This window comes from Macaca nemestrina, chromosome 2, assembly GCF_043159975.1.
Source record: "Macaca nemestrina isolate mMacNem1 chromosome 2, mMacNem.hap1, whole genome shotgun sequence".
NCBI classification, from domain to species: Eukaryota; Metazoa; Chordata; class Mammalia; order Primates; family Cercopithecidae; genus Macaca; species Macaca nemestrina.
In genome coordinates, this window is record NC_092126.1 from 131,955,374 (window position 1) to 131,981,389 (window position 26,016).

Here is a 26,016-nt window from a genome sequence, read left to right on the forward strand (position 1 = left end):
CAGAATGATGGTTTCCAGCTGCATCCATGTCCCTACAAAGTACATAAACTCATACTTTTTTATGGCTGCATAGTATTCCATGGTGTACACATGCCACATTTTCTTAATCCAGTCTATCATTGATGGAAATTTTTGGTTCCAAGTCTTTGCTATTGTGAATAGTGCTGCAATAAACATACATGTGCATGTATCTTTATAGCAGCATGATTTGTAATCCTTTGGTTATATGCCGAGTAATGGGATGGCTGGGTCAAATGGTATTTCTAGTTCTAGATCCTTGAGGAATGGCCATACTGTCTTCCACAATGGTTGAACTACTTTACAGTCCCACCAACAGTGTAAAAGCATTTCTATTTCTCCACATCCTCTCCAGCATCTGTTGTTTCCTGACTTTTTAATGAGAACCATTCTAACTGGTATGAGATAGTATCTCATTGTGGTTTCGATTTACATTTCTCTGATGGCCAGTGATGATGAGCATTTTTTCATGTGTCTGTTGGCTGCATAAATGTCTTCTTTTGAGAAGTGTCTGTTCATATCCTTTGCCCACTTTTTGATGGGGTTGATTTTTTCTTGTAAATTTGTTTAATTTCTTTGTAGATTCTGGATCTTAGCCCTTTGTCAGATAGGTAGATTGTAAAAATTTTCTCCCATTCTGTAGGTTGAAACATGGGCAAGTTTCTAAGTCACTCTTGGTCGCAGTTGCTTCTCCTATGAAATAAATATTTGTGATGTGTTTATTATGGTATTGGGCACATAGGAAAAACTCAATAAATGATTAATTTCTTTAATACTATTATTATTACCATTGGTTGCATGGCTATATTGCTTGCTCTAAGTCTGTATCATCTCTAGAAAATTGAAATAATAATAGTTCTACCTCCATCTTTGAACTGCTTTGAAAATTAAATAAAATATGTGTTAAAAGCACATTTTAAACCTTGATGATAATATTCCACACATTGTTGAATACATAAAACAATAAGAATCCATGTTCCGGAGGAGTTTGATTTCCAGTGGGACACATGGACAATAATGTCATGAGAAAATTATATACTGTGTTTGAAAGTTACAGGTGTTGGGGGCAGGGGAGTGAGGGGACATAAAGCAAGGGAGCTCATGAGTACTGGCTAAGGGGAGTATGATTTATTTTGAGTAGACAGGTGTCAAGTGTGCCTCTTATTAAGTGACATTTGAGCAATGATGGAGTGGGGAGTGGGTGAGCCAGAGATCTGTTGGGAGTGTGTCTCAGGTGATACAGTGACCCTCACGGGGTACGTGCCTAGGGTGCTCATGCAGTAACTGTCAAAACAGTGTCCATGGAGGAAAGGAAAGGAGAGAGAGAATCATAACAAATCGGCCAGGAGTGGTGGCTCATGCCTATAATCCCAGCACTTTGGGAGGCCCATCACCGGATGTCGGGATCATCTGATGTTGGTGGATCACCCGATGTCGGGAGTTCGAGACCATCCTGACCAAAATGGAGAAACCCTGTCTCTACTAAAAATACAAAAAAATTAGCTGGGCATGGTGGTGCATGTCTGTAACCCCAGCTACTCAGGAGGCTGAGGCAGGAGAATCACTTGCACTTGGGAGGCAAAGGTTGCAGTGAGCCGAGATCGCGCCATTGCACTCCAGCCTGGGCAACAGGAGGGAAACGCCATCTCAAAACAAACAAACAAAACGAATAAGGTCAGAGTCACAATGGGGGGAGGAGGGGTGGCTCGGATATTCAACCTTGATAACCTTTCTAAGCCAAGTGTCAAACTTTTTCTTGGAAGTTTTTCAACCATAAGGAATAATCACTTGTGAAAAGATGCAAAAAGCACGAGTTTTGGGATCTAGTAGACTGGGGTCACACTTACGTGATTCTGGGCAAGTTATTCAACCCCTCTGAGCTTCAGCTTCTCATGTGTAATGTGGGAACAATACCTTGTAACATTGCTGGAATGTGTATAATTAATACAGCATCCAGCATCCGAATCAGAGCTCCAGAAATAGCAGCGAGTTCAAAGAGTGGCAGAGAAGCATTCCTTTTTCTCATTGACAGCAGTGCCATGAGGGACAGGCTTTGGCCCTTCAGTGCCCACCTTGTTGTCAGTATTATTTAACTCAGTGCAGTAACTCAGGCAATCTGGTATGTCTGTCATTGTGTCCGTTGACTTGACTGTAAATCATATGAGATTCAAAATACATCCTGAGAGCTTTCATGTGCCTTGTGCCATTTTCAATCATAAATATTGCTCCACTCTTGTATTAGAGCCAAGAGGTGATGTTAAAATTAGTGGCATTTTCGTGAAGTGTTGAACTAGCTATTACTGACTTGACCGAGGGTATTTGTAGCTGACAATTATAAGCTAAAGTGACATGATTGCAGGTGTCTGAGTTAAAGAGTGTAATATATGATTAGCCCTATTCCATTAACTCGAATCCCAGTGTTGTGCATGTGGAGATAGTAAGGCACTCTTCCATGAGCAAGTTGCAGCCTTCTTTCTTCTACTCAGTGTTTTGCAAGAGCCATTTATTTCTTCTCCTTCGCTACCTTGTACTTCTCCAACTCCTCCTGTACACAGCTTACCAAGGTGGTTGCCCTAGAGAAATACCTGTACCACACCAGTCCTTTGTTCCAAAAATTCCCATTCATTGCTGTGAGGAGACAAGCGATGACCTTGACCCCAATCAAGCTTACAGTTTGGCTAGGGCACAGACATGAACAACTACACACAGGAAATGTGTAGGGTGCTAATAGAATGAACAATGGTGGAAGTGAGGAACATTCTCTAAGGAACTGACCTTTGAGTTGAGCTCTAAGGAGAGTTAACTGGTAAAATCATTTATGTCAGAGTGAGGAGGTTGGAGGGATGGGAGGTAGGAGTGAGTATTCCGGGAGAAACCATATTTTCAATCCCTCTAAGACAGAAAGTGTGTTATTTATATCTTTGTTGGCACCAAAGATAAAAATTTATATCTTTGTTGGCACCAAAGATATAAATTTATACCTTTGTTGGCACCTACAAAGATATGAATAATATCCAGTCACTCTGGTATTCTTATTATAGGAAGCATATACAGACTCTTTACCATGTGTCAGGCTCAGCACTAACCCTTTTACATGTGTTCTCTCTGTTTTTACTCACACAACCCTGTGATACAGGTGTTACTATTATTCCCATTTTACAGGTGAGGAAACTAAGGCATTCAGTAAGTGACAGAGCTGAGATTCAAACTAAAAGAGGCTGATGTGAAAGCCTGAACTCTTCCCTCCCATGGAGAGAAACATAATTAGTTTACTCAAAATCAGAGACTCTTGTGTTTCTTTCATGTCAGGCCAGGGTTTCTCGACATCTTCACAATATTGATCTTTTAGGCCAGATCATTGTTTCTATGGGAGGCCATCCTGGGCATTGTGGGATGTTTAACATAGCCCTGCTTCCTTCCTGAAAGATAACAAGTAGCGGTGTGCTCCAACCAGTGATGACAATCAGAAATATCTCCAAACTGGCCAGCTATTATTAGCGAGGCGGGAGCAGCATCACACCTCGCCACCACTGCGCTGAGGATCGCTGCATTACAGTTCTCAGAGGACAGGATGAAAGCATGAAGCTGTCTCTTAAGTCTTCTCTCCTTCCTTTCTCCCTCCTTTTCTTTTTTACAATGTTTTCGAAGTGTCCATACGTATCCTCTGGGTACAGGGGATGTATTATCATCCATATAGTTTATCACACAGTAATTTGTATATAGAGGTTGCTTAACAAATGCTTGGTGAATTTTTGCCAACTGCATCCTAAATGCCAAGAATCCTAAGTGGACCGGGTCTATTCTGAACTCCAAACTTGATGTTGAGAAAGTTGACTCCTGCTTTCTGGTCACTTGGTGTATCTTTTGTGTGTCCCTAGAGATCTGGCTTAGCTGATTTCCTGTAGGCCAGAAAGACCCACTTGGATGCTTATCAACCTTTACACGGAGCCGGCAGTTCACCTGCTAAGAACCTAGTGGAGGGTGACACACACTAGTTTGCCAATACATTCTGATGAATGCATGGATGAACTGTTACAATTAAGTCAAGCTATATGACCAGGCCTGCAGTTTGAGACATTGTTTAAAGCACCTACCCATTTTCTCAAGCAATTCTTTCTTTCATTTGTGGATGAAGTCTAGATTTGGGAAATATATCCCGAATAGATTTTCTATTTAGCCCCGTTGAAGTAGGCAGGCAATGGAAAGGAGAGCTGATTTCTGGGCAGTTTTTCTGGCACTGTAGCTTCTGTATCACTGGAGTGTCAGTTGTCAATAGAGAGAGCTCAGAGAATCTTAAATCTGATGATAACACAAAAGATGGCTCCCAAAATATGCATTTAAATCAGGCAGCATCTTTATTAGGTGTGTTAGTTCCAGGCATTCATTGCTTTACTGCCTCTCAATACCTACAGCCCAGAATTGCCACATCTTGAGGGCTATCCATTGGTATTCTTTGTTGCTTTGGAAGTACAGCACTGTCCTCTCTGTGATTACATATAGTAGAAGAGAGTCCTTTTGTAATTATATTTCATGGAAACTGTTTCTATAATTTCAATTACTTTCCTCAACCTCTCTACATGTACTCCCAGAGGCTCGAATAGTCACTGAGTTATTTCTAATCAGTGTCCCTGTTCTTTCTCTCTTGCCAGAAGGAGGGACGTGTGAAGTGATAGCAGCACACCGATGTTGTAACAAGAATCGCATTGAGGAGAGGTCACAAACAGTAAAGTGTTCCTGTCTACCTGGAAAAGTGGCTGGAACAACAAGAAACCGGCCTTCCTGTGTCGACGGTAGGTACCCGGCTTTACCTCTTGAAAAGTTCATATGGCCTTCACTGTACATAATGTAATTTCTCATTTTATCTGCTGTGGTTCCAGATAATGAAGAAGGTGCATCCAAAGTGTTAAAAAGTTATACAATTGCCAGCCTCAGCAGAGTTTAAATTCTTTTTTCTCTGGTGCTATGATTTCAATGTTTTTTCCCCAAAAAAATCCATGTTGAAATTTGCTTGCCATTGCAGCATTGAGAGGTGGGGCCTTCGGGAAGTGGTTGGGCTGTGAGGAACTGTATTAGTCCATTCTCACACTGCTATAAGGAAATACCTGAGACTGGGTAATTTATAAAGAAAAGAAGCTTATTTGGCTCATGGCTCCACAGGCTGTACAGGAAGCATGGCTACGGAGGCCCCAGGAAACTTTCAATCATGGCAGAAAGTAAAGCAGAAGCAAGCAGGTCTTACATGGCCAAGAAAGGAGGAAGAGAGCAAAGGAGGAGGTACTACACAATTCTAAACAACAAGATTTTGTGAGAACTCACTCACTATCGTAAGAACAGCAAGGGGGAAGTCTGCCTCCATGAGCCAGGCACCTCTCACCAGGCCCCTGTTCCAACACTGGGGATTACAATTTGACATGAGATTTGGACAGGAACATAAATCCAAGTCATATCAGGGAGCCTGCCCTTATGGGTAGAACTAATGCTAATATAAAAGGGTAAGTGTATACTTCTCTTGCACACTTGCCTTTCTGTCTTTCATCATGTGATGATGCGGCAAGAAGACCCTTACCTGATGCCTTGATCTTGTACTTCCTAACCTTTGGCACTGTGAGCTGATAAATTTCTATTCATTATAAAGTACTCAGTCTCAGATATTCCATTATAGCAGCACAAAATGAACTAAACTTCTGGGTTCTGGGGTTTCAAATAGCTTTATTTTGAAATTTTTTTAGAGCAAATTAGGGTAAAGGAATTTTTTTTAGGTCAAGAAACTTGAAGGTCCAGCTCATTTGGGAAATGATTTTGGACTGAGGCTATAGAGAATGATGATGGTGATAATGATAATAAATATAGCAACACCTAACATTCATTCAACACATATTTAATGAGCACTTACTATATGCCAGGTACCACTCTGGGTGCTCCAGAAAAACTGATGAATAAATATAATTGTCCTGAGTCCTCAGTATGGGTCAAACCCTGTGCTAAACACTTCTCATACATTATTTTATTTAATCCTTCCAACAATTCGACAAAGCAGTATATGTTTTTTTATTGCGATATAACAGATCCCAAAACTTAACAGCTTAAGACAGAAAATATTATGTCCTAGTTTCTGTGGGTCACGAATTAAACTTATGAGGTTCTGGCTTAGAGCATCTCATGTGGTTGCAGTCAAGATCTGAAGGTTTGACTGATATGGCAGAATGGTTTTAAGAAGGCTTGTTCACATGGCTATTGGGAGGTGGTCTTGGTTCCTTGCCTTGTGAACACCCTCTCATAAAAAGCTTGGTGTAAAAAGCTTGAAGTAGCTGACTTCCCTCAGAGTGAGTAATCCAAGAAAACAATACAGAAGCCTTTATACATCACCTCAGAAGTTACACTTTGTTATTTCCACAATATCCTACAGGTTATACCCACCAGCCCCTATTCATTGTGGTGGTAGACTACAAGGGCTGGAAGACCAGCAGGCAGGGATCATTGGGGGGCACCATGGAAATACTGATTAGCATAAGGAGATTCATTTTTCTCTACCATTTTCAACATGTAGAAACCGAGGCTTGGAAGGGTTGAATAGTGTTCCATTCATCCCATGGTTGATAACCCATGGCTCGAATGACTCTTCAGTCCAGCATAATGGACTCTAATACCAAATTTAGACCACCAGCTTTAAGACAATTTTATATGTTACTGCCAAACAATGAGTCCAAGGTGCAAAGGGACTATAAATCTCTCCTCCCATCTTTGTGTTTCATAATTTAGAGCTGGGTGTGCATTGATTTTCAAATCCTTTATTTAAGAAATCAGGAGGAGGACTCAAAGAAATGAGTCACTTGCTTAGTTCACATAACAGGACATTGAACCTGAATCCCTTGGCTTGGTGTTCATTGTTCTTCCTCTAGATATAGATAAGGAAGGACACCTTCTAGATCGATTCATGTTATGTATTTTCATTATGGATCAGTAGGTGGTTAGAAAGAGAAACACACTCAAGCTAGGCTAAGTAAAGAGGAAGTATTTTAAGGAAATAAAGGAATCTCGGTGAACCAATTATAGGAAATTCAGCCAAACCTCTTGGAATTTGTAAGTTCTTCAGGCAGCTGTCATCTCATTTTCTTTGTTCATGGAACATACTGTCTCTGATCTCTGTTTGCCTAATTCTCTCCTGTGTAGACTGTCTCTTTTCAAGATTTTTATTTTTACCTTCTCATAAATTAGAGAATGATATAAGGCTTTTACTTCCATGGTACTGACTCTAATCTCTCTTAGCATGATTGTACTGCTTCAGGGCACATATACATTTGACTCAGTTTCTGTGTCTTAATACATTGTCTGAGAAGACAAGATGTGATTGGCCCAAGTTAGGCCAATGCGTCAACCTTTGCCCAACTAGTCACAGTCAGAGGAGCAAGCTTATGTGGCATATACAGCTGTCAATTATATGCCATGGGAAGGTCAAGCTATTTTATTTTTATTTTTTAGAGACAGGGTCTTGCTCTGTCACCCAGGTGGTATGCCATGGCACCATCATGGCTTACTGCAGCCTCAAACTCCCAGGCTCAAGCAAACATTCTCCCTCAGCCTAATTTTTCTTTTATTTTCTGTAGAGACGAGGTCGTGCTATGTAGCCTAGGCTTGTCTCGAACTCCAGGGCTCAAACAACCCTCCCGCCTAGGCCTACCAAAGTGCTAGGATTACAGGCATGAGCCACCACGGCAATTTCTCCCAGGGATCATTTGATAATGTCTGGAGATATTTAGGTCTACACATTTGTCACAACAAGGGAGCTGCTACTGATATCTAGTGGGTAGAGGCCATGAATCCTATTGAACATCCTGCAATACACAGGACAACCCCTGCTCCCCTGAATCCCCACAATGAAGAATTCTCCAGCTCAAAATGTCAATGATACTGAGGTTGAAAAACTAGCACTATGTTTATTTACTTATTCTACACTACAGTCAACACAGTGAGCACCTCTAATGCAGGGAAGGCAGGCAGTTAGATGAGTAAAGCTATTTCCCTCTCTCTTAAAGAAGAAACTCTTGGCCTAGAAGCCAATAAGCATTATAAAACAAAACCATGATGGTTTCTCATGTTCTTTGCCAAAGAAAGCCTTGAAGCCGTTAACTATAAATCTTTGTTTTGTTTCCAGTTCATTTTTATCTCTAATGATCTAGAAATAGAATTGCCTTTAGGATTTGGATACAAAACACAAAGTGCAATGCATTGCTTATGCTGACAGAGGGGGAAATGGTATCTAGCCCTAAGATTTGTGAGAAGTTAAGCCACATAACAGTAATATTTTTATCTCAGGAAAACTGTTCGACTTTGGAAAATCTGAACTCTTTGGTGTGGTTGGTTCAAACAAAAGGGCTATCCTTTCTGTCTTCCAGGTAAAAGTCAATAAAGTATTGAGTGTTCTTTATTCTCATGTTTATTGTTTATATTTTTGGTAACATTCTATTCCAAAATCCTTCAATCCATTGGCATGTATGGGCAAGTCTATTGTGTTGCTATGATCAAAATTGTTTTGGTGGCCTAGATCTCTGAATGAAAATTAAATTAAGGCCGGGCGCGGTGGCTCAAGCCTGTAATCCCAGCACTTTGGGAGGCCGAGACGGGCGGATCACGAGGTCAGGAGATCGAGACCATCCTGGCGAACACAGTGAAACCCCGTCTCTACTAAATATACAAAAAAAACTAGCCGGGCATGGTGGCGGGTGCCTGTAGTCCCAGCTACTCGGGAGGCTGAGGCCGGAGAATGGCGTAAACCCGGGAGGCGGAGCTTGCAGTGAGCTGAGATCCGGCCACTGCACTCCAGCCTGGGCGGCAGAGCGAGACTCCGTCTCAAAAAAAAAAAAAAAAAAAAAAAAAAAAAAAAAAAAAAAAAGAAAATTAAATTAAAGTGTGAATAGAAATTAAAATTTCAGTGTAGTTATTAACATCATGGACTGAGAAATTTGATATACCTGGATGGAATCAGAGCTGTAACTGTTACTGATAGAATGACATTTTTGATAGAATGACATTTGCTTTCTAACCTCAGCTTCCTCATCTGTATTTTTGATAGAATGATTAATTTGCTTCCTAAACTCAGTTTGCTCATCTGTATAACAGGGATTATAGACATTTCTACTTCTTAAGATTGTTCTGGGGATTAAGGAAATCTTCTATATAATGTTTTTTGCACAATGTCGACTCCTGTCAAAGGCTCACTAAATGATAATATCTGTTTTCTATCTGACTAGTAAATGTGGATAATCCTTAGAGAGAAACTTTTTATATGAGTTTTGTTTCATATTAATTGAATACGGTGGAATTTTAGCCATCATCTTTTCTTAGAAATGCTTCCAACTAATTATCATGGATATTACTAACACTGGTAAGTCATCTTCAGGAATGCATGTTTACAATAGGAATTTTGAAAACTTCAGAGATATATCCATGCACTAAAATCACCCATGATATCATTGCCCAGGGATTATTACTACATTGTAAGATAACATATTAATATATGTCCTTCCAGTCTTACCCCGCTATTAAAGAGCAAACTCACATTGTAGGTATTTTATTGAACTAAAATGCTGCAGCAAAGTTTTATGGATGGCTTGTTTCACTTAATATATGATGATCATTTCCCAAGGAATACATATTCTTCAAAAAATTATTTTTAATAGCTATGTGGGTTTTTCAGAGGTGGATACACCATTTATTTAACTATCCTCTCCACTTTATGGCATTTGCAGTGTTTCTTGCATTCCCAATCTCAGTTCCCTAAGAATAGACAGGCATCAACTTCTCTGCATGACAGCAGTTGATAATTTATACACCACGTTTGTCCTAAACATATTCTGACTTATGCAGTGAATCTCCCATGGTAAATGTTCCAATTGCTCTTATTTGTCTTCCTCTGAAATTGCAGGTCAGTTGCCTTTTACAGTGTTTTCAAAAGCAAGAGAACAGCTATCATTTTAAAAGAAGCATATATTGGATTGCTTTAAGATTGAGAGTCTGAGAGCAGATTATTGAAAATAGAACAGAAAATTTGGGGTAAAACCTTAGCAGCTTATTCAAAAGTATAATATATATTTGAAGAAAATTTTAAGTGGTGTTCTTTTGTTTCAAAAATGATATTCTATTTTCTAATAATTGAAAACACCAAAATACACACTTGCCAAATTAAGTTATGAAATAGTCATTTATAAATACTTATAAAAGCATTATATCCTTGAACCTGTGCCTAGCACTATTCTGAAGGAAGGTAAATCATTATACCCTAATTATTACTTAATTAATCTATAACCCAAAATGGAAGTAGGTAGCATGCTACTCAATATCTCTAGTTGAGAACAACTAAAAATATTACCTACAGCCTTTCATTAATTTCCAAGTACTTCTCAGGGACTAAAAGTTAAAATCAAATAAAGATTCATAAACAAGAGGATGATGATTCAAAACACACCTATTTATTTGAGAACAATTTTTCCAAACAAATGATATAAAACAAACAAAAATAAATTTCTGGAGGGCTTATTAAGTTACGTTCTATGATTCTAATGAATCTATAATGGGCATGAAAATAGTATCGATCTCAAAGTTGTAAAAATAATGGAATATAATTAATACCAGTAATAATAAAAACAATAGTTACCATTTTTTAAGGCTTACTATGTGCCACTCTCCCAACTACTCTAAGTTTATACACTTACTTAATTCTAACTCTAACCCTGTAAGGTGTGTCCTCCTATTATTTCCATTTTATTCACCGGGAAACTGAGGACCAGAGAGATTTGGTGACTGGCTCAAAAATCACACAGCCAGTCATGGCAGAGCCAGAAGGTCAGCCAGGGCTGTCTACGGGGCTCACCATTCATCAAGCATAGGCAAACTCTTAACTAACATGAACACATGTTGTATTGCAAGGGCATTCTTATAAGATGCCAGATATCTGGGCGAGAGGGAGGTAAGCCCAACCATGTGGATACTTATAGAAACACCCAGTTCATTGGGCAATACCTGCCCCTTTTCTTTTTACGTCATAAAGATGATTGCGCTTTCTTAGGTCATTGTTATGGAGCAATTAGAAGCAGTTCTTTCAGTGCTTTTATTTTTATAGAATGATTGAATCTTCATTGTTTAAGCAAGTGGGAGTGGTGAAATTTTTGTGCAGTTTTCTCTATTTAGGATTTTATTGTCATGTAATTTTTACCTGTTTCTGAAGTGGACAAATATGGGGAGGTGCATTTAACTAGTTGTTAGTAGGGAGGTCCTTTAAGGCATTGTGGATTTTAGCATCACTGTAATTAAGAAAAAGTCTCCGTGATAAGTTCATAAGTCTTTCTTCTCCTTCCATGTAAATTATGCCCATTTCAATGACTGATTACTAGCAACATTCACCTGGTGTTCTTGTCTTCTTATACTGGATCACCAGCAAGAGAAAGTGTTAACAAAAGCCCAGGTTACATCAGAGAACTTTCTTTCACAGCAGTGAAAACCCAAGTTTAAAACAAAAAAAACAAAACAAAACAAAAAAATCTTTAGTTAATACAATAAAAAAGTCATCCTGCTATTTCTGTGAAGAAACAGAAGTTAACAACATAACAGGACATTTTGCTCCCGGCTCATCATACTTAGTCCCCAAGATAAGAGCAAATGAGACAGAGAAGAGATACATAAAGACTTAGACTCAGGAAGACAGACTGACAAGAAGGAGGCAAGACAGACCAGACAGTGAGAGCAAGAAACATACAAAGCATATGAGGAAGAGAGGGTCAGAGATTAAGGGTAGTAAAAGAGAGAAGTTAATAAATGCTTAGAAGGAACGTTAATACATCTATCCATAAAATGGCTTGATTCATTTTTCCCGAGAACTGTTTGTATTCAGTCTTGCAGTTTATAACTAGTTTTTAACAAAATAAAATTTATTTGACAGATGTAACTTTAATTTTTTTTTTCAAGTGGCATTATTCTAGGACAAGAACTTCTGCAAAAATTCCTTCTGGTGATTGCTCCTTGGGAAAAGACTTGATACAATTTTCTTGACCACGTACCATCATATTTCCTAGAGACAGCCATGGTAGAGAAAAAGGTTTGAGAACTGAAGGAAGTTTGAAATTCAGCAACAGTTTTTCATAGAATAACATGAGATATATGTGAGAAGGATTATGTATGGTAGCCTCTGCTTGGCCTTCCAAAACATGATAGTGTATCAAAGGCTCTGAGAAGTTCTGCAGACAAGTAGCTTATTAAACTTGAACACAGTATTTCCCAAACTTTTAGAACCTTTTTAACTGTAACGTTTTTTTATCTCCTCTAGTCCCCAGAGTTCCATGCAATAAACTTGGGGCTATGATGCTGTGGAGACTGCGTACTATGATTTGTTTCTCAGGATTATCTTTCAAGTCTTCTGAGTTAATGGATAGTGTGATGCCTGTAGATAGCTCAGTGTGTTTCCTAAGACTGGCTGGCCAGACAATACACAACTGATCCTATACTGATGTGATTTATAGTATCTCAGTGACATGTTGGGCTCAACTGCAGCTTGGAAATCATCTAGAGAGCTTCCAGAGCAAGCATAGTATGAAAAAACTTAAGCCCCTATATATATTCACAAATATTAAATGTTTTAGGGGACAGAGAAGATGACCTATTTTGGTTCTGCCATTTGTTACTTATAATCCACACACAATGAAATACTGAGATAATGCATTGCTGTGGTGGATCACAGATGCATGCCACAAAGTCTGGCTGTGGTCCCTTCATAACTGTCTCTGTTTGAAACTTGCTTTGTTCTTTTTAAACACACCCAAGCTTGTTTAGTAGATGGAATGCTGAACACATATGACTTTATAAGAAGACATTTATAAAGGGAAATTCCATTGTTCTTATTAGAAGAGGATCTTGCATAGCATCTTTATGAAGTGATGGCAGTTTCAGGCATACTTTCTGAATTGTATGTAAATCCTCTTTGAAACAGCATTTAGTCCCCAGCTTGGCACCTAAGCATGTACAGGAGTGTGAGGGATCCAAGTCTGCATCCATAAGAGGAAGAAGAGGATAAATGTACAAGAACTGTCAAAGCTTTTTATAGTGCCTAATAAAAGATAGGTGTCTACGTTTGTTCCTCCTAACAAAAACAACTGGAATTCGGTCATCATATGTATCTGTCCAAGAGCAGATGTTGTCATCTTTCTGTTTGTTTGTTTTCTGGTTTAGAGCAGCAGTTGCCAGTTGCCAGCCCACCGGCAAAAACCATTCTCAGACCTGTTCCTGAGATCGGCAGACTGTTGAAAAAATTGACTTTGCATGCCTTTATATGGGACACTGCGGTTTCCTACAAGGCTCACTATTTCTTATTATTGCACTGGGCTCTGACAGGTTGATTTCCTGCCTGATCCTTAAAGACAATGGAATGTGTAGTAACTAGCTCATACAGTCATTTCTCTACTAATTTCAAGTGAATAAACTAATTTTAAATAAGTTTTTTTCTAAAAAATTAATTTTGTAGAAAAATATACTCTTTAATCAAAGTAATATATATAATCTGTTGTGAATATAAATGTATGCATATATTCCATAATAGAAATATATATCAAAACATCACATCATACCCCATAATTATTTATCAATTAAAAATTTTTACAAAAGAAAGGTATGTGTATAAACCTAACAAAGAAAGAATACAAATTAAAGTAATTCTTCATTTTTTTTCTTTCCCTCTAATCCTCTCACATCATAATTGCCAGAGGAAATGATCCTTGTCATATTTCTACATATCCTTACAGAAAATGTTTTGGTACACACAGGCCTACAGATACAGACATGTAAAACTTTATAAATACAAATGATATTATATTGTATAGACTGGTCTAAACCTAAATTTTTTAGCACAAGGAAATATCTTAAGTAGTTCACTGAAAGAAATAAAAATGGCTGGTAAGCATGGAAAAAATGCTTACCATCAGTCAGATGAAGAAATGTAAATTAAACACTGAACTACAGTGTTTCATCAATCAAATAGGCAGAGATAAAACGTTTGGTAATACCCAGACTTAAGGAAGAGAGAGAGAAAAATTACATTTAAATCATACTCAGTGATAAATGACTTACAAACTCAATTAGTTAGCCACTCTTCTCTATAGGATTCACCAAAAAAGAAGATGATAAATAGGAAATTTTGTGATTAGACTGGCTGTTTGGGGAATATAATACAAATTATGTGCAGTATAATTGCAATGACTTTAGCAACATCTCCTGGATGTTTAATTCTCTGCATTTTCTCAACAGGATCAGATTCATGACTGTGGGTATCATCTAAGAAATATTTCAAGAATTTTGATGTTATTTTAATGTGAAAACTATATATAAAATTATATTTAGTGCATACACTAGACTTAATGTAGAAGTCTCATTGTAAAGCCCATCTATATAGCCACTTGAGAGAAGCAAAATTCTCTGCATAAACATCTGTCACGGTGTGTATGTCGTGTGTGTGTGAGAGAGAGATAGGTCATGGCACAGCACACCTGAAATCTCTGTCAGTTACCTAGCTGGCATAAACTTGTTTACACATACACAAAGAAATTTCCCCAAAGTAGCCCCCAAGTCATTGGTTTTCATTATCTCTAGAGAGCTCAGGTGTTTTCAAATACCTGGTCTTCTCTGATATGATAGCACTTTTCATTCTTTCTTTTTCCAGAAAGCAGGAAAAATGTTGTTCTAAATCTAAGGAGTCAGCTCCACATCCCTTTAGCTGGGCTGCAGCCTAGCTAAGGCAGGATTCTAGGGTCCTGTGTTATTAATGGGCTGTGCATATGAATAACAAGCAAATCTTGTGAATTATTTCACACTTCTAGGAAAATCTATAGCCCTGTCCTTCTGCAACAACACCGGAAGCTGCCGAGGATACCGGTACATTTCTATGCGGAAGAATCTGATAACTTTATATAAGGAAGTAGTAAAACTTGTATCCCCTTCTGGGACTTGCATATAAACTTATACAGATGAGTAATATTTTAAAAAATTAATGATATATATGTTCCTCCATCCTCTGAAGCTCCCTGAATTTCTGAAAACCTACCACCCCCCCCCCCCCATACAAGTTCAAAAAACAAGATATGAATTACCCATTGGTACAGTTTGGCTGTGTTCCCACCCAAATCTCATCTTGAAATGTAGCTCCCATAATCCCCATGTGTCATGGGAGGGACCCAGTGGGAGGTAATTGAATAATGGGGACGCGTTTTCCCATGCTGTTCTTGTGATAGTGAATAAGTCTCATGAGATCTGATGGTTTTATAAAGGGCAATTCCCGTGCACATGTCCTCTTGCTGCCACTGTGTAATTTGTGCTGTTGCCCCTTCTTTGCCTTCTGCCATGATTATGAGGCCTCCCCAGCCATGTGGAACTATGATAGTCCATTAAACCTCTTTCCTTTATACATTACCCAGTCTTGGGTATTTCTTTATAGCAGTATGAAAATGGACTAATGCACCCACTAACCAGAGAAGAGAGGCCCAAACGTGTGGAATTTAAATTTAAAACCTATTAAGGTACTCAGATTTAGAATTGAAGAATGAGTTTTTTCGTGTTCCCCAGACTGTTGAGAGCAGAGGGAGAGGAGGAAGGAAGGACAACATGGGTAGCGGGATGTGGCCCACTAGAGTAAAGGCCATCTGTGACTAGTACCAGAGAGATGTGACTTTACCTAAAGATCCATATCTCCAACCTCCAGCCAAGAGAACACTGTACATGACAGCTCAATACACTTTGTTCAAGCCATTTTATTAGCTGCCATCAAGTGAAGACCATCCATTAAGAGCAGCTAGATATTGCACATTTATTTTCCAACAAAAGTCATAAACCACAGGTATCCTTAGACCTCCTTAGCCTCCTACCCTGCATAGGTGACCCCCAGGAGATGAGAGGAGAAACCTGGGTTCCTAGATGGGTGGAGTAGTCATGGGGAGGAAATCTTATGCACCAACTATGTAAGAACGGATGAGTTTGAGATCATCAATTGACCTAGGACATTGGTGGAACACGCTCACCTTCCCCATTTCACCTGTTTCACTTATGAAATGAAAAGCAAGTCCAATAATATCTGATATTACTTGGTATTTTCCTTATTGCATCATTTTAAAAATTGAGGGTAAAATGTAATGGACTATCAATTAATATTACTTAGGCTCGTAAAATGACTGGGCAGTTAACTAGCCACTCATTCAAAGGAAGGTCACATCCTTTAAATTTAGAATGACCTGCACATGCTAACTTAGAAGTTGTCATTCCTGGTCTCCTTTGGTGCCTACACACTAATTTTGTTTTATATTGAATGCCTCTTCTCATCAATGCTCTCTAAACCTTCTCAATAGTGGTTCAAGTAAAAAGGGAAGTTATTTTGAGAATATACATGGGGTCATGGAATTCAAGGGCTGAGATTGCTCCACAGCATGCCTCGAGGCACCTGAAACTGACATACTGATTTCAGGAGGCAGCCTATCTGTGTTCCCCATAGCTCTATCTCATGGGAGATGTTGCCTTTCATCATGGGCTCATTCTGGATATCTGCCTTGTTCTCTTTTCTTTATAAACCAGGGAGGTTAAGTCCATGTCAGCTGGCAATGATCTTCTCAACTAAATGGGACACTATTTAGCGTAGTAGCCTGAAACTGGTAATTTTACTGGTTTGTAGTTACTGAGTTCTTACTATATGCTAGACCCTGCATATTGAATTTATTACTTATATCATCCTCATAAAAGCCTTATAAGATAGGTACTACTATTCCCCCTTTACAAGGGAGGAACCTGATGCCTTAGAGAAGTTAGATTATGTCTTCTGGGACATGATAGGGATAGATATGGGACCCCATGTGGGAACTGCTGGAAATAATGGGCAGAAAACAAGATCAGAAGCAAAGGTAGGAAAGATTCAGAGTACCAGTTCACTTCTTATATTTGCTCCCTAGGAGAACAATAACACCATTCAGTCACACTAGCCTCCTGATTAAGCTCTTCCTCCAACATACAAACCATCAGCATTCATGTTCCCTGTATTTAAACATTCCAAATCCATCCATTTCTCCTCATTTCCTAATTTCAAGACTGCCATTATCTAGACTCATATCTCAACCCTAGTTAATCCCTCTGATTAAAATGCACCCTCAATACCCCTTCTTCACACCATCTGATTCTTCATTACTCAACTTAGATCACCAATTCCAGAGGTCCTTCCTGAAGACACTATGCCTAAAGTTAATAATGTCCACCTCTAGGTCCTTGGAACAGCCTGTATAACATTTCTCATAACTCACTGCAATGTACTATAATCTTTGTTGACTTGTGATCTCCTCTGCTAGAGAGACTTATTAACTCATTCATTCATTCAGCAATTATTTTTGGAGCATTGACTATGTGCCAGGAATTATGCCAAATGCTTAATCACATAATGCTGAACAAATACAGCCCCTTGCTCTCATGGAACCTACAGTACAGCAGGAGAGACAGACCATAATTTAATCATGCCTAAACACATACAAGTAAACCACACATTCAGAAGAATAAGAATTCTGTCCTTGGAGAGGATGCAATAACAAGGAATGTAATGGAGATTGGGGAGCTAAGAAGACTTCCATGAAGACGTGACAGGAAGCCTGAAATGTGAGGTTACAGCTCAAGCTAGTGGGTGAGCAGCATTGCAGGCATAGAAGACAGCATGCAGAAAAGCCACGGGTTTTGATCAAAACATTGAGAGAAAACCATGGTGGTGGAAACCCATAGGACAATAAAATTGCAAGAGACAGAAGGCTGAAAAGTTAGATAGGGCCAAAGAAGAAGTAACAATACGTAGTGTAGTAATTAAACTGTGTGTCTCTATTACCTAACATAGTTCTCAAAACTGAGTCATGCTAATCATGTACTTAGAGGGGGCAATAAAGGAATCTGTGGTGGGAAATTGTGTAAATCAGTCAACTTAGAATTTCGTGAGTGAGGAGACAGCACTGAGAGCCCTCTATGGAGACAAAAATCTCCTATGAAGTGTCTGACAACAGATTTCAAAACCTCTATATTAACACTTCAGACAATGCCAAAGCAAAGCAAGCCAAATTGTCTTTTTGATATCACCAGCCTCCATACATGCTGTTACCCACACAGGGTTGCTGTCACCTGAATGTCTCACTCACTCTCTACTCCCGACCACTCACACTGCTACAAAGAGTCCTCACAACTCCACACACACAGCAAACAAACAAAACCTTCAGATGGAAATTTTAAATCATTGCTCTCTTCAATTCTGCTTACTGTCTTAAGCAGTCTTGAGATACTGTGTTAACTAGGAGATTCTTTATACAGGAGAAGGGCATCTGGGTAAAGGGCTTCTCATTTAGGGTTTATTTTAACATGGTAGATAACTACAGGCTCATGTCAGTTTATTTTTTTCCTGATTGGCACTTAAGTTATTCAACTCCAATTTATTTCTTTATGGATTGACAACACCATGTTCTATGTAGCTCCCTCCTAACCCCCCACAAAAGCCTCTATAACACCTATACCAATGGATGCCTGACCAACCTTCCATGAAATCTGGGGTAATATAGTGTTGTAAAATTCAAATGCAGGTGTTGTAAGTCTATTTTGTGAAGAAAGAGATGATGGAGAAATGGCTGTCTCTCACATTACCAAGTCCTGCTCCCTTTAAAATCTTCAAGCACATAAGTTTGAGAAACAATATAATAAAACCACATTTGCACTATAGAAATTGTCTATTGCTCTTAGCAGCCCTTATGCAAGAATTATAATAATAACTACAGGGACCGAGAGTTGTTGAGGACTGATACCGTGTCAGGTATCCTACTGAAAATCTTACCAACATTATGATACCTAATCTTTATAACAACTCATGAGATGGATACTATTATTATTATCGCCATTTTAATGATAAGGAAATGGGCTCAAGATAAGAAGGGGCTTGCCCAGGGTCACATAGCTACCAGGTTGAAGAGTCAAAATTCAGCCCCAGCAATCTGATAGTATTACTTATGAAAGACATTAAGATTGCATTCATTCTCAAACAGACAAATGGAAATTTGTTATGGCAATTTAAAATCACTGTGACTTGGAACACACAGACACCTAAATTTCAACCCTAATTCTGCCACTGATTAGTCACATGTCCTTAAACATATTATCCTCTTGGAATCACAGTCTCTTTTTCTGTAAAAAGGAAATGAAAATAATATAGCATCAAAGAGTTGAAGGGAATACTAAACAAGAAAATTCATATAAACCACAAATGTGTAATCCAATCTCCATGCATATTGTGAGCCCTCAATTATATTAGCAATAATGCACTCAGAAAATATCTTAAATTTGTATTTTCATTAATGAGTGCATTTCTACAGCTTAAGATAAGAAACCATGAGTTAGAACTGCAATTTTGATTGTAATGCCTGTACTTGTGTACCTTTTCCTCATTTGATTACCTTCAACCATAAAACAAGACTTTCAAACCTCCAGAAATGTGTGCAGAGAAACAAAAAGAAGCTGGTCATGACATAGAAGTCTGTATCCCATCAGGCATGAAGAGAGGAGACAAGTTGAATATGACATGCTGTGTTTTTATTCAGAAGTGAAGATATTGAGGACATCTTCTAATCCCAGTCCAAGTAAGAGAAGACACTCATTTCCCAAGCTCCCATTGGTCATCACAGCATCTCTGGAAATGAAATATCTCATATGCATGATGGAATTCAAAAAGGAACTAGGAGTGTGCATTTCACTGAAGATGGGGCACATTAGGTACAGATTGACTTACCCCTGACTTTGGTCTTCTCTAAGCCCTCACACAAGAGCTGCCTTTATCTTCTCACTATAGAGACTCCCTAGGTTACTTCATTCATTCTCATGGCTTCAGAGACCCAAATGGCTCCCAAGTCTATGCAGCTAGCCTAATCCATTCTTCCGAACTCTAGGTCATTTTGTTCGTGTAGTTATTAGACACTCCATTTGGATTTCTCAAAGACACCTCAAATTCAATATGCTCAAAATGGAGCACACATTTCCACCAGTCTGCTTACTTGAGCATGGTTTCAGCATCACTCAATAGCATTTGCATTTACTCTTTATTCAAACCAGCCTCTTGGGAAACATTTTTGTCTTTCTTCATTTCCTCATGGCCCATGTCCATTTTGTCATCAGATCTCCTTAATTCCTCTGCCTAATTCTCTTTCATCTTTTCCCTTCTTTTCATCCCAATTTCTATCCAATAACCAAGCTCAAGCCATTGTCACATTTTCACCTTGATTACTGAAGGATCTTCATTCTTATTGCCTAAAGTCTTTATCATACACAGCCTCCAAAAACTAATCTAAGTCCTCCTGAGGTAGGCTACTATATATCTTGTTCTTCCCCTTTTTGGAACACAATTTCCCACTTTAAGTTACATTTTAATACTCTCTTTATTTCTTTACAACAAATGCTGCATGAAGGCAAAGTTCATGAAGGTCTTGCTCACAGCTGCATGCCAATGCCCAGCACAATGCCTGGTACAGATGCTCAAATAATTCATGTCTTTTGTACTTCTGTAGTGGGACAAGATCAAATCAAAGATGGATTTATATTCCAGTTCCAGCTCTACTATGATCCTAAGTTTAAGTTCCCAAATCTGAAAACAGGAATTACAAGAACTTAACTTCACAATGTAATGATGAGAATTATTTAAGAAACGCAGGTAGAGCACTTGGCACAGAATTAGTTCTCAATAAGTATTAGTTCTAACAATTGAAAGGATTGATGTGAGATACAGATTTGGTGGGCCATCTCTCGGACTCTTCACTGTTAGATGGAGAAATGAAGACAGCATAGGAACAATTCCCAGACTTACACTTGAGTGCTGTTTATGTGTAAAGGAGACTCTTTTGTCCTGAGTGTATCACAGACTCAATTGAACTATCTGTACTCTAAGTTTTCTGCAAAAGGATATCAGAGAAAAGTTGAAGTCCTTGTACTTGGTGGAATCAGTCAAAAACCCGATGTTTTTAATGTTATAGAAGCTACAATAATCTCTATCAACAAAACTGAATTGGCAATGAACTCTTCTAAGCATTTGTATCATCTGAAATAAATAAACTTAAGTTTTTATGTTGTTTTCCTTTTGAGTTACTGGTGTTACGTGAAGTGGTAACTTGGGATTGGTGTGGACCAAGTTAGTTTTTGCAGCAATTGAAGGACTGTTCAAGGAAGGCTCAACCATTTCCTCTGTACTTCTGTCTAAATACAGCCTCTTCTAGCAATGAGCTTGTTACAAGCAATAGAAGAAAATGTAAATATTTTCTTGGCTGCTTTTTACAATAAACTGAATATAAACAGATTCAACCATAGAACTTTGTCAGATTCCATACCTAAGATGTCTGTTTTACAGTATATTGTAGAGCTTTGGCACCTTCTTTGCGTTCATGTGCTATGAATTTTTCTCTTCTATTTTGATACAAAAAAAGATCTCAAGCAGACATTTGTTCTATCTATGACTTTTTCTAATGTTCCAGGAGGGAACAAAACACATGTTAGGATGAATTTACGCAGAACTTTTGACCACGGGTAGAATTACTCAATATACTAAATGATTATTCAGATGGGAAAGCACTATAAATGGCTTTGCCAATCTGCTGGCTGACTGACAGAATTTTGGTATACATTTCAGAGTTAACACGATTTGTCTAAAACTTGTCATTTTTGAGGACTTCATTTTGCATTGTCTGTGGAATTCAAGAGAAATATGTCTAATACTGCCTCCTGTCTAAACCAAAAATGATACATGAAAGGCCCAAGAAAATACCAAATCAGAAGATTCATTCTGCAAATACTAACCCTCTTTAATACTGAGCATCAGATAGAGTGACCAATAGGACACGATTTCTGCTTCAATGATTATAAAGTTCAGGGGAAATGACAGGTAAACTGATGATTGCAAAGTTGTGTGATGTATGCTGTGACGGAGATGAAACCAGAGTGCTCTGAGAGCAGAGGTTAGGGTGTTAAATGATGGAATGGGGAGGGTGATCTAGATGGCTTCTCATCAGAACTAACATCCAGTCTGGGACTCTAAGTGACTAGGTAAGAGGATGGGATCGAATGTCCATGGCAGAAAATGGCATGTGCAAAAGCCCAGCATCAATAAGAAGGATCCTGATGAATCCAAGGAGCTACAAGAAGTTCAATGTGCCTGGATAGAGAAGGGTGTGGGATGGGTCTGGAAATCTCATTAGGAACGAGCTCATGCAGCAGCCTGGTAGCCATGGTGGACATTGAAGCTGCCCAAAAGCAATGGAATCAGGCACTAAAGGGTTTTATGTCAATGAATGATATGGTTAGATTTGTGTTTGGACGTATCACTACATAGCACAGGAATTAAATTTTTTCTAATTGCTAATTCATTGTACTTAGAACCCAGATTTCTAACCAATACAGAGAATAAATCCAAGAAATGTCAGAAAGGATACAGGTCCATTCTGATGTTAAGGTCAGTGCTCTGATATTTAGGATAACAAAGTTACATCACAGTTTTGCTGGCAAAAAATAGAGTGGAGATTATGAAAGAAGTAGTATCTCCCATAGGAAATCTTGACATCTTAGCCAAATGACTGTGAATGCATGCTTTTGGTTTTGCATCAAGGATCATGGCAAGGGGAGTGTTCATTCTACTTACAGAGAAAAAGTAAGAAGGACTGAGATTAACATATGTTAACCATGTAAAAAGGAAGCCCTTCATATCAGGGAAATTGAAGAGTAAGATTAACCTCCTGCCAGGCTACATGTTAGAATCACCTAGGGAGGTTCTTTAAAATATCATTGGCTTGGACACCCCCTAGATATTTTTACTTGATTGAGCTGAAGCAGGGCCTGGGCATTTGCATATTTAAAAGCTCCATGAGGGATACTAAGGATAACCAGAGTTGAGAACCAAAGCTGTAGTGGTTAAGAGCATGGGCTGGGAAATAAGGCAGAGTGGATTGAAATTCTGGCTCTTGTTGAAAACACAATTATTTCTGTTCTTTTAATTTCTAATTTATAAACATTCCATATGGCATTAAAGGTGACTTGTATGGATATTTCCAAAACAGTCAGATAAAGTGTAATATAGACATGAAAGGAATTCCACTCTTATCCCCTGCCCTTAGTTTCTTCATTTGTAAAGTGGGCATAATGGTATCTACCTTATATGATCTATCCTAGCTTTGAACATGTTAATAAGTAAAAAGATTTGTAAATACCTGGCATATAAATGTTTGATAGATGTAAGCTATTGTTCTTAACTCAGGTGAAGTTAATAGGAGAAACAGGACAGAGAGGAGAGAAATCACAAAGCATGTTTCAAAGACACCAATTAGTTTGGCTGAGGCCTCAGGGAGTAATAGGTAAAAAATTTACAAAGTCAAGTTGGGGCCAAATTGCTTTCTTGAGCTCCAGGCTAATGTTGAAATTTGAGCAAGTGTTCATTAATTGGTCATCTAATAATGTAGTCCCCAAGCAGGTGAGACCAGCAGGTGTATATTGTACAAAATAGAATAAATTTAAGGATTGCTCAGAGTCCATTCCAAAACTTGGGCTCTGATTTGAATTTAACCCAAATGTGGAACCAACAGATGTCTCTGTGGAAAGTTGTGATGAAATCAGTGTAGAGCTTCACAGATGAACAGCGAGTCACTGGATATGAATAACCCCTGGCACTCAGGAAGGCAGATGCCTTTCCTGGTGACACCTTGGCTCTTGTTAGCAGATACAGCCCCACTTCTGTTGTCCAGATTTTGCCCATTTTATTAGAAAACTCTCAATAGTGCTGAAAACTGTTTCTGTTCTTTCCCTTTTTATTTATAAATATTTTATAAAAGAGCAAATGTAACTTACATGGATGAATCCCACACAGCAATGTAAACATAAAATGTAATATAGACATGAAAGAAGAAAGAAGACAGGGGAAATGAGGGTAAGAAGTTTAAGAGAAAGCTGAGAGGGAACTGAGAGAAGGTCACGCAAGCCTATAAATATGCCAGCAATGTGTCGCAAATTTGGCTGTAAGCCTTCTAACAGGCAATGCAAAGAGGGAAACAAGATTGGTTACAAGATTTAGAATGTTCCCAGTTTAATCCAGACTGTTGCTTAGGAGAGAAACAGCTATTCTTGGCAAAATGTTAAAGAGAAATATGTCCAGGTCTACATAAAGAAAATATTGTTTAAAACAGTTGTGTTAGTCTATTTTCTGTTGCTTATAACAGAATATCTGTATCTGGTTAATTTATAAATAAAGTTATTTCTTACAGTTCTGGAGGCTGAGAAGCCTAAGGCCAAGGGGCTACATCTTCTTCCTAGGAGGGCCTTCTTCCTAGGAGTGACTCTGTAAAGTCTGAAGGCAACACGGCATCACATGGCAAGGGGACAGAATGTGCTACCTCAATTCTCTCTTTCTCTTCTTATAAAGCCACCAGTTTCACTCTCATGAAAACTCATGAATCCATTAAGGAACTCATTCACTAAGGAATGAATTAATTCATAAGGGCAGAGTCCTTATGACCCAATCACCTCTAAAGGCCCCACCTCTTAAAGGCTCCACCTCTCAATATTGCCACACTGGGGATTAAGTTTTAACGTAAGTTTTGGAGGGTACAAATTTTCAAACCATAGCATTCCACCCCTGGCCTCTCAAAACTTATATCCTTCTCACATACAAATATATTCATTTCAACTCCATAGCCCTAAAGTCCCAACTTGTTCTAGCACCCACTCAAAAGTCCATCTACTCTTTTGTGAAATCAAAACAAGGTATCTACTTCCAAGACACGTGGTGGGAGAGACATAGGGTACATATTACCATTCCAAAATGGAGAAATAGGCTAGAAGAAAGGAGTAACAGGCCCCAAGCAAGTCCAAAACCCAAGAGCAGACATTAAGTAGTAAGACTCCAGAGTAGCAGTGTGCAGTGACTCATGCCTGTAATACCAGCACTTTGGGAGATAGAGCTGGGCAGATTGCTTGAGCCCAGGTGTTTAAGACCAGCCTGAGCAATATGGCAAAACCCTGTCTCTACTAAAAATACAAAAATTCATTGGGTCTGGTGGCACATGCCAATAGCCCCAACTACTTGGGAGGCTAAGGTGGGAGGAGCGCTTGAGCCTAATGGGAGGTTACAGTGAGCCAGGATTGTATCGCTGTGCTCCAGCCCAGGAAACAGAATGAGACCTTGTCTCAGAAAAAAAGACTCCAGAATAACAGAACAATCTCCTCTGGCTCCATGTCTGCATCCTCTGCACAACAGTTGTGGTTGGGCCCCCAAGACCTCGGGCAGTCCCACCCCTGCAGCTTGGCTGGACTCAGTCTACCCAGCTCACTTAGGGCAGCATTGAACACTGTTAGCTCTACATTTATGGGACCTTGGTGTTAGTCCCACTCTCATGGCTCCATTAGGCATTGTTCTGGTGGGGACCCTCTGGAGTCCCTTTGACCCACCTTTCCACTCAGCATTGCTCTAGAGGAAGTTCTCTGTGGTGGCTCCACCCCAGTGATAAGTCTCTGCCTTGCCCTTTGGTCGTCTGACACATTCTTTGAAATCTAGGTGAAGGCTGCCATGCTTCCATAGCTCTTGCCTTCTGCATGCCTACAGAATTAGCACCACTTTGATGCCACCAAGTCTTATGGCTTGTATCTTCTGGGGAGTGGGTTTCATCTCAATTGAGGCCACTTGAGCCACAGCTAGGGAGGCCACAAATTGCTGTACCAGGGTTCTGGGAGCAAAGTGCTGTGGTATCCCTGAGCAGCAAGCCCATTTAGAGAGTGTCAGGCCTGTTCCCTGAAATCATTCTTCCTTCTTAGCCCCCTGGGCCTGTGATGGGAGCAGCAGCCTCAAAGATCTATAAAATGCCTTTGGGATCTTTCTTCCATTGTCTTGTAGAATAATACTTGGCTCCCTTCTATCCATGCTAATCTCTTTAGCAAATAGTTACTGGGCTA

General features: G+C 39.0%; 1 protein-coding gene across 3 annotated transcripts in view; it reads left to right on the forward strand.

Annotated features, from left to right (window-relative positions):
• The window catches only part of TAFA1 (TAFA chemokine like family member 1), a 557,764-nt gene that overhangs the window by 419,226 nt on the left and 112,522 nt on the right, over positions 1–26,016 (forward strand). For 2 of the 3 annotated variants that reach the window (XM_011744776.3, XM_011744767.3), the window contains exon 3: positions 4,668–4,808. In XM_011744776.3, the coding sequence (XP_011743078.1) occupies positions 4,668–4,808 (141 nt within the window). The remainder of the gene's footprint in view (positions 1–4,667; positions 4,809–26,016) is intronic. The other variant, XM_011744782.3, reaches the window with a different exon arrangement.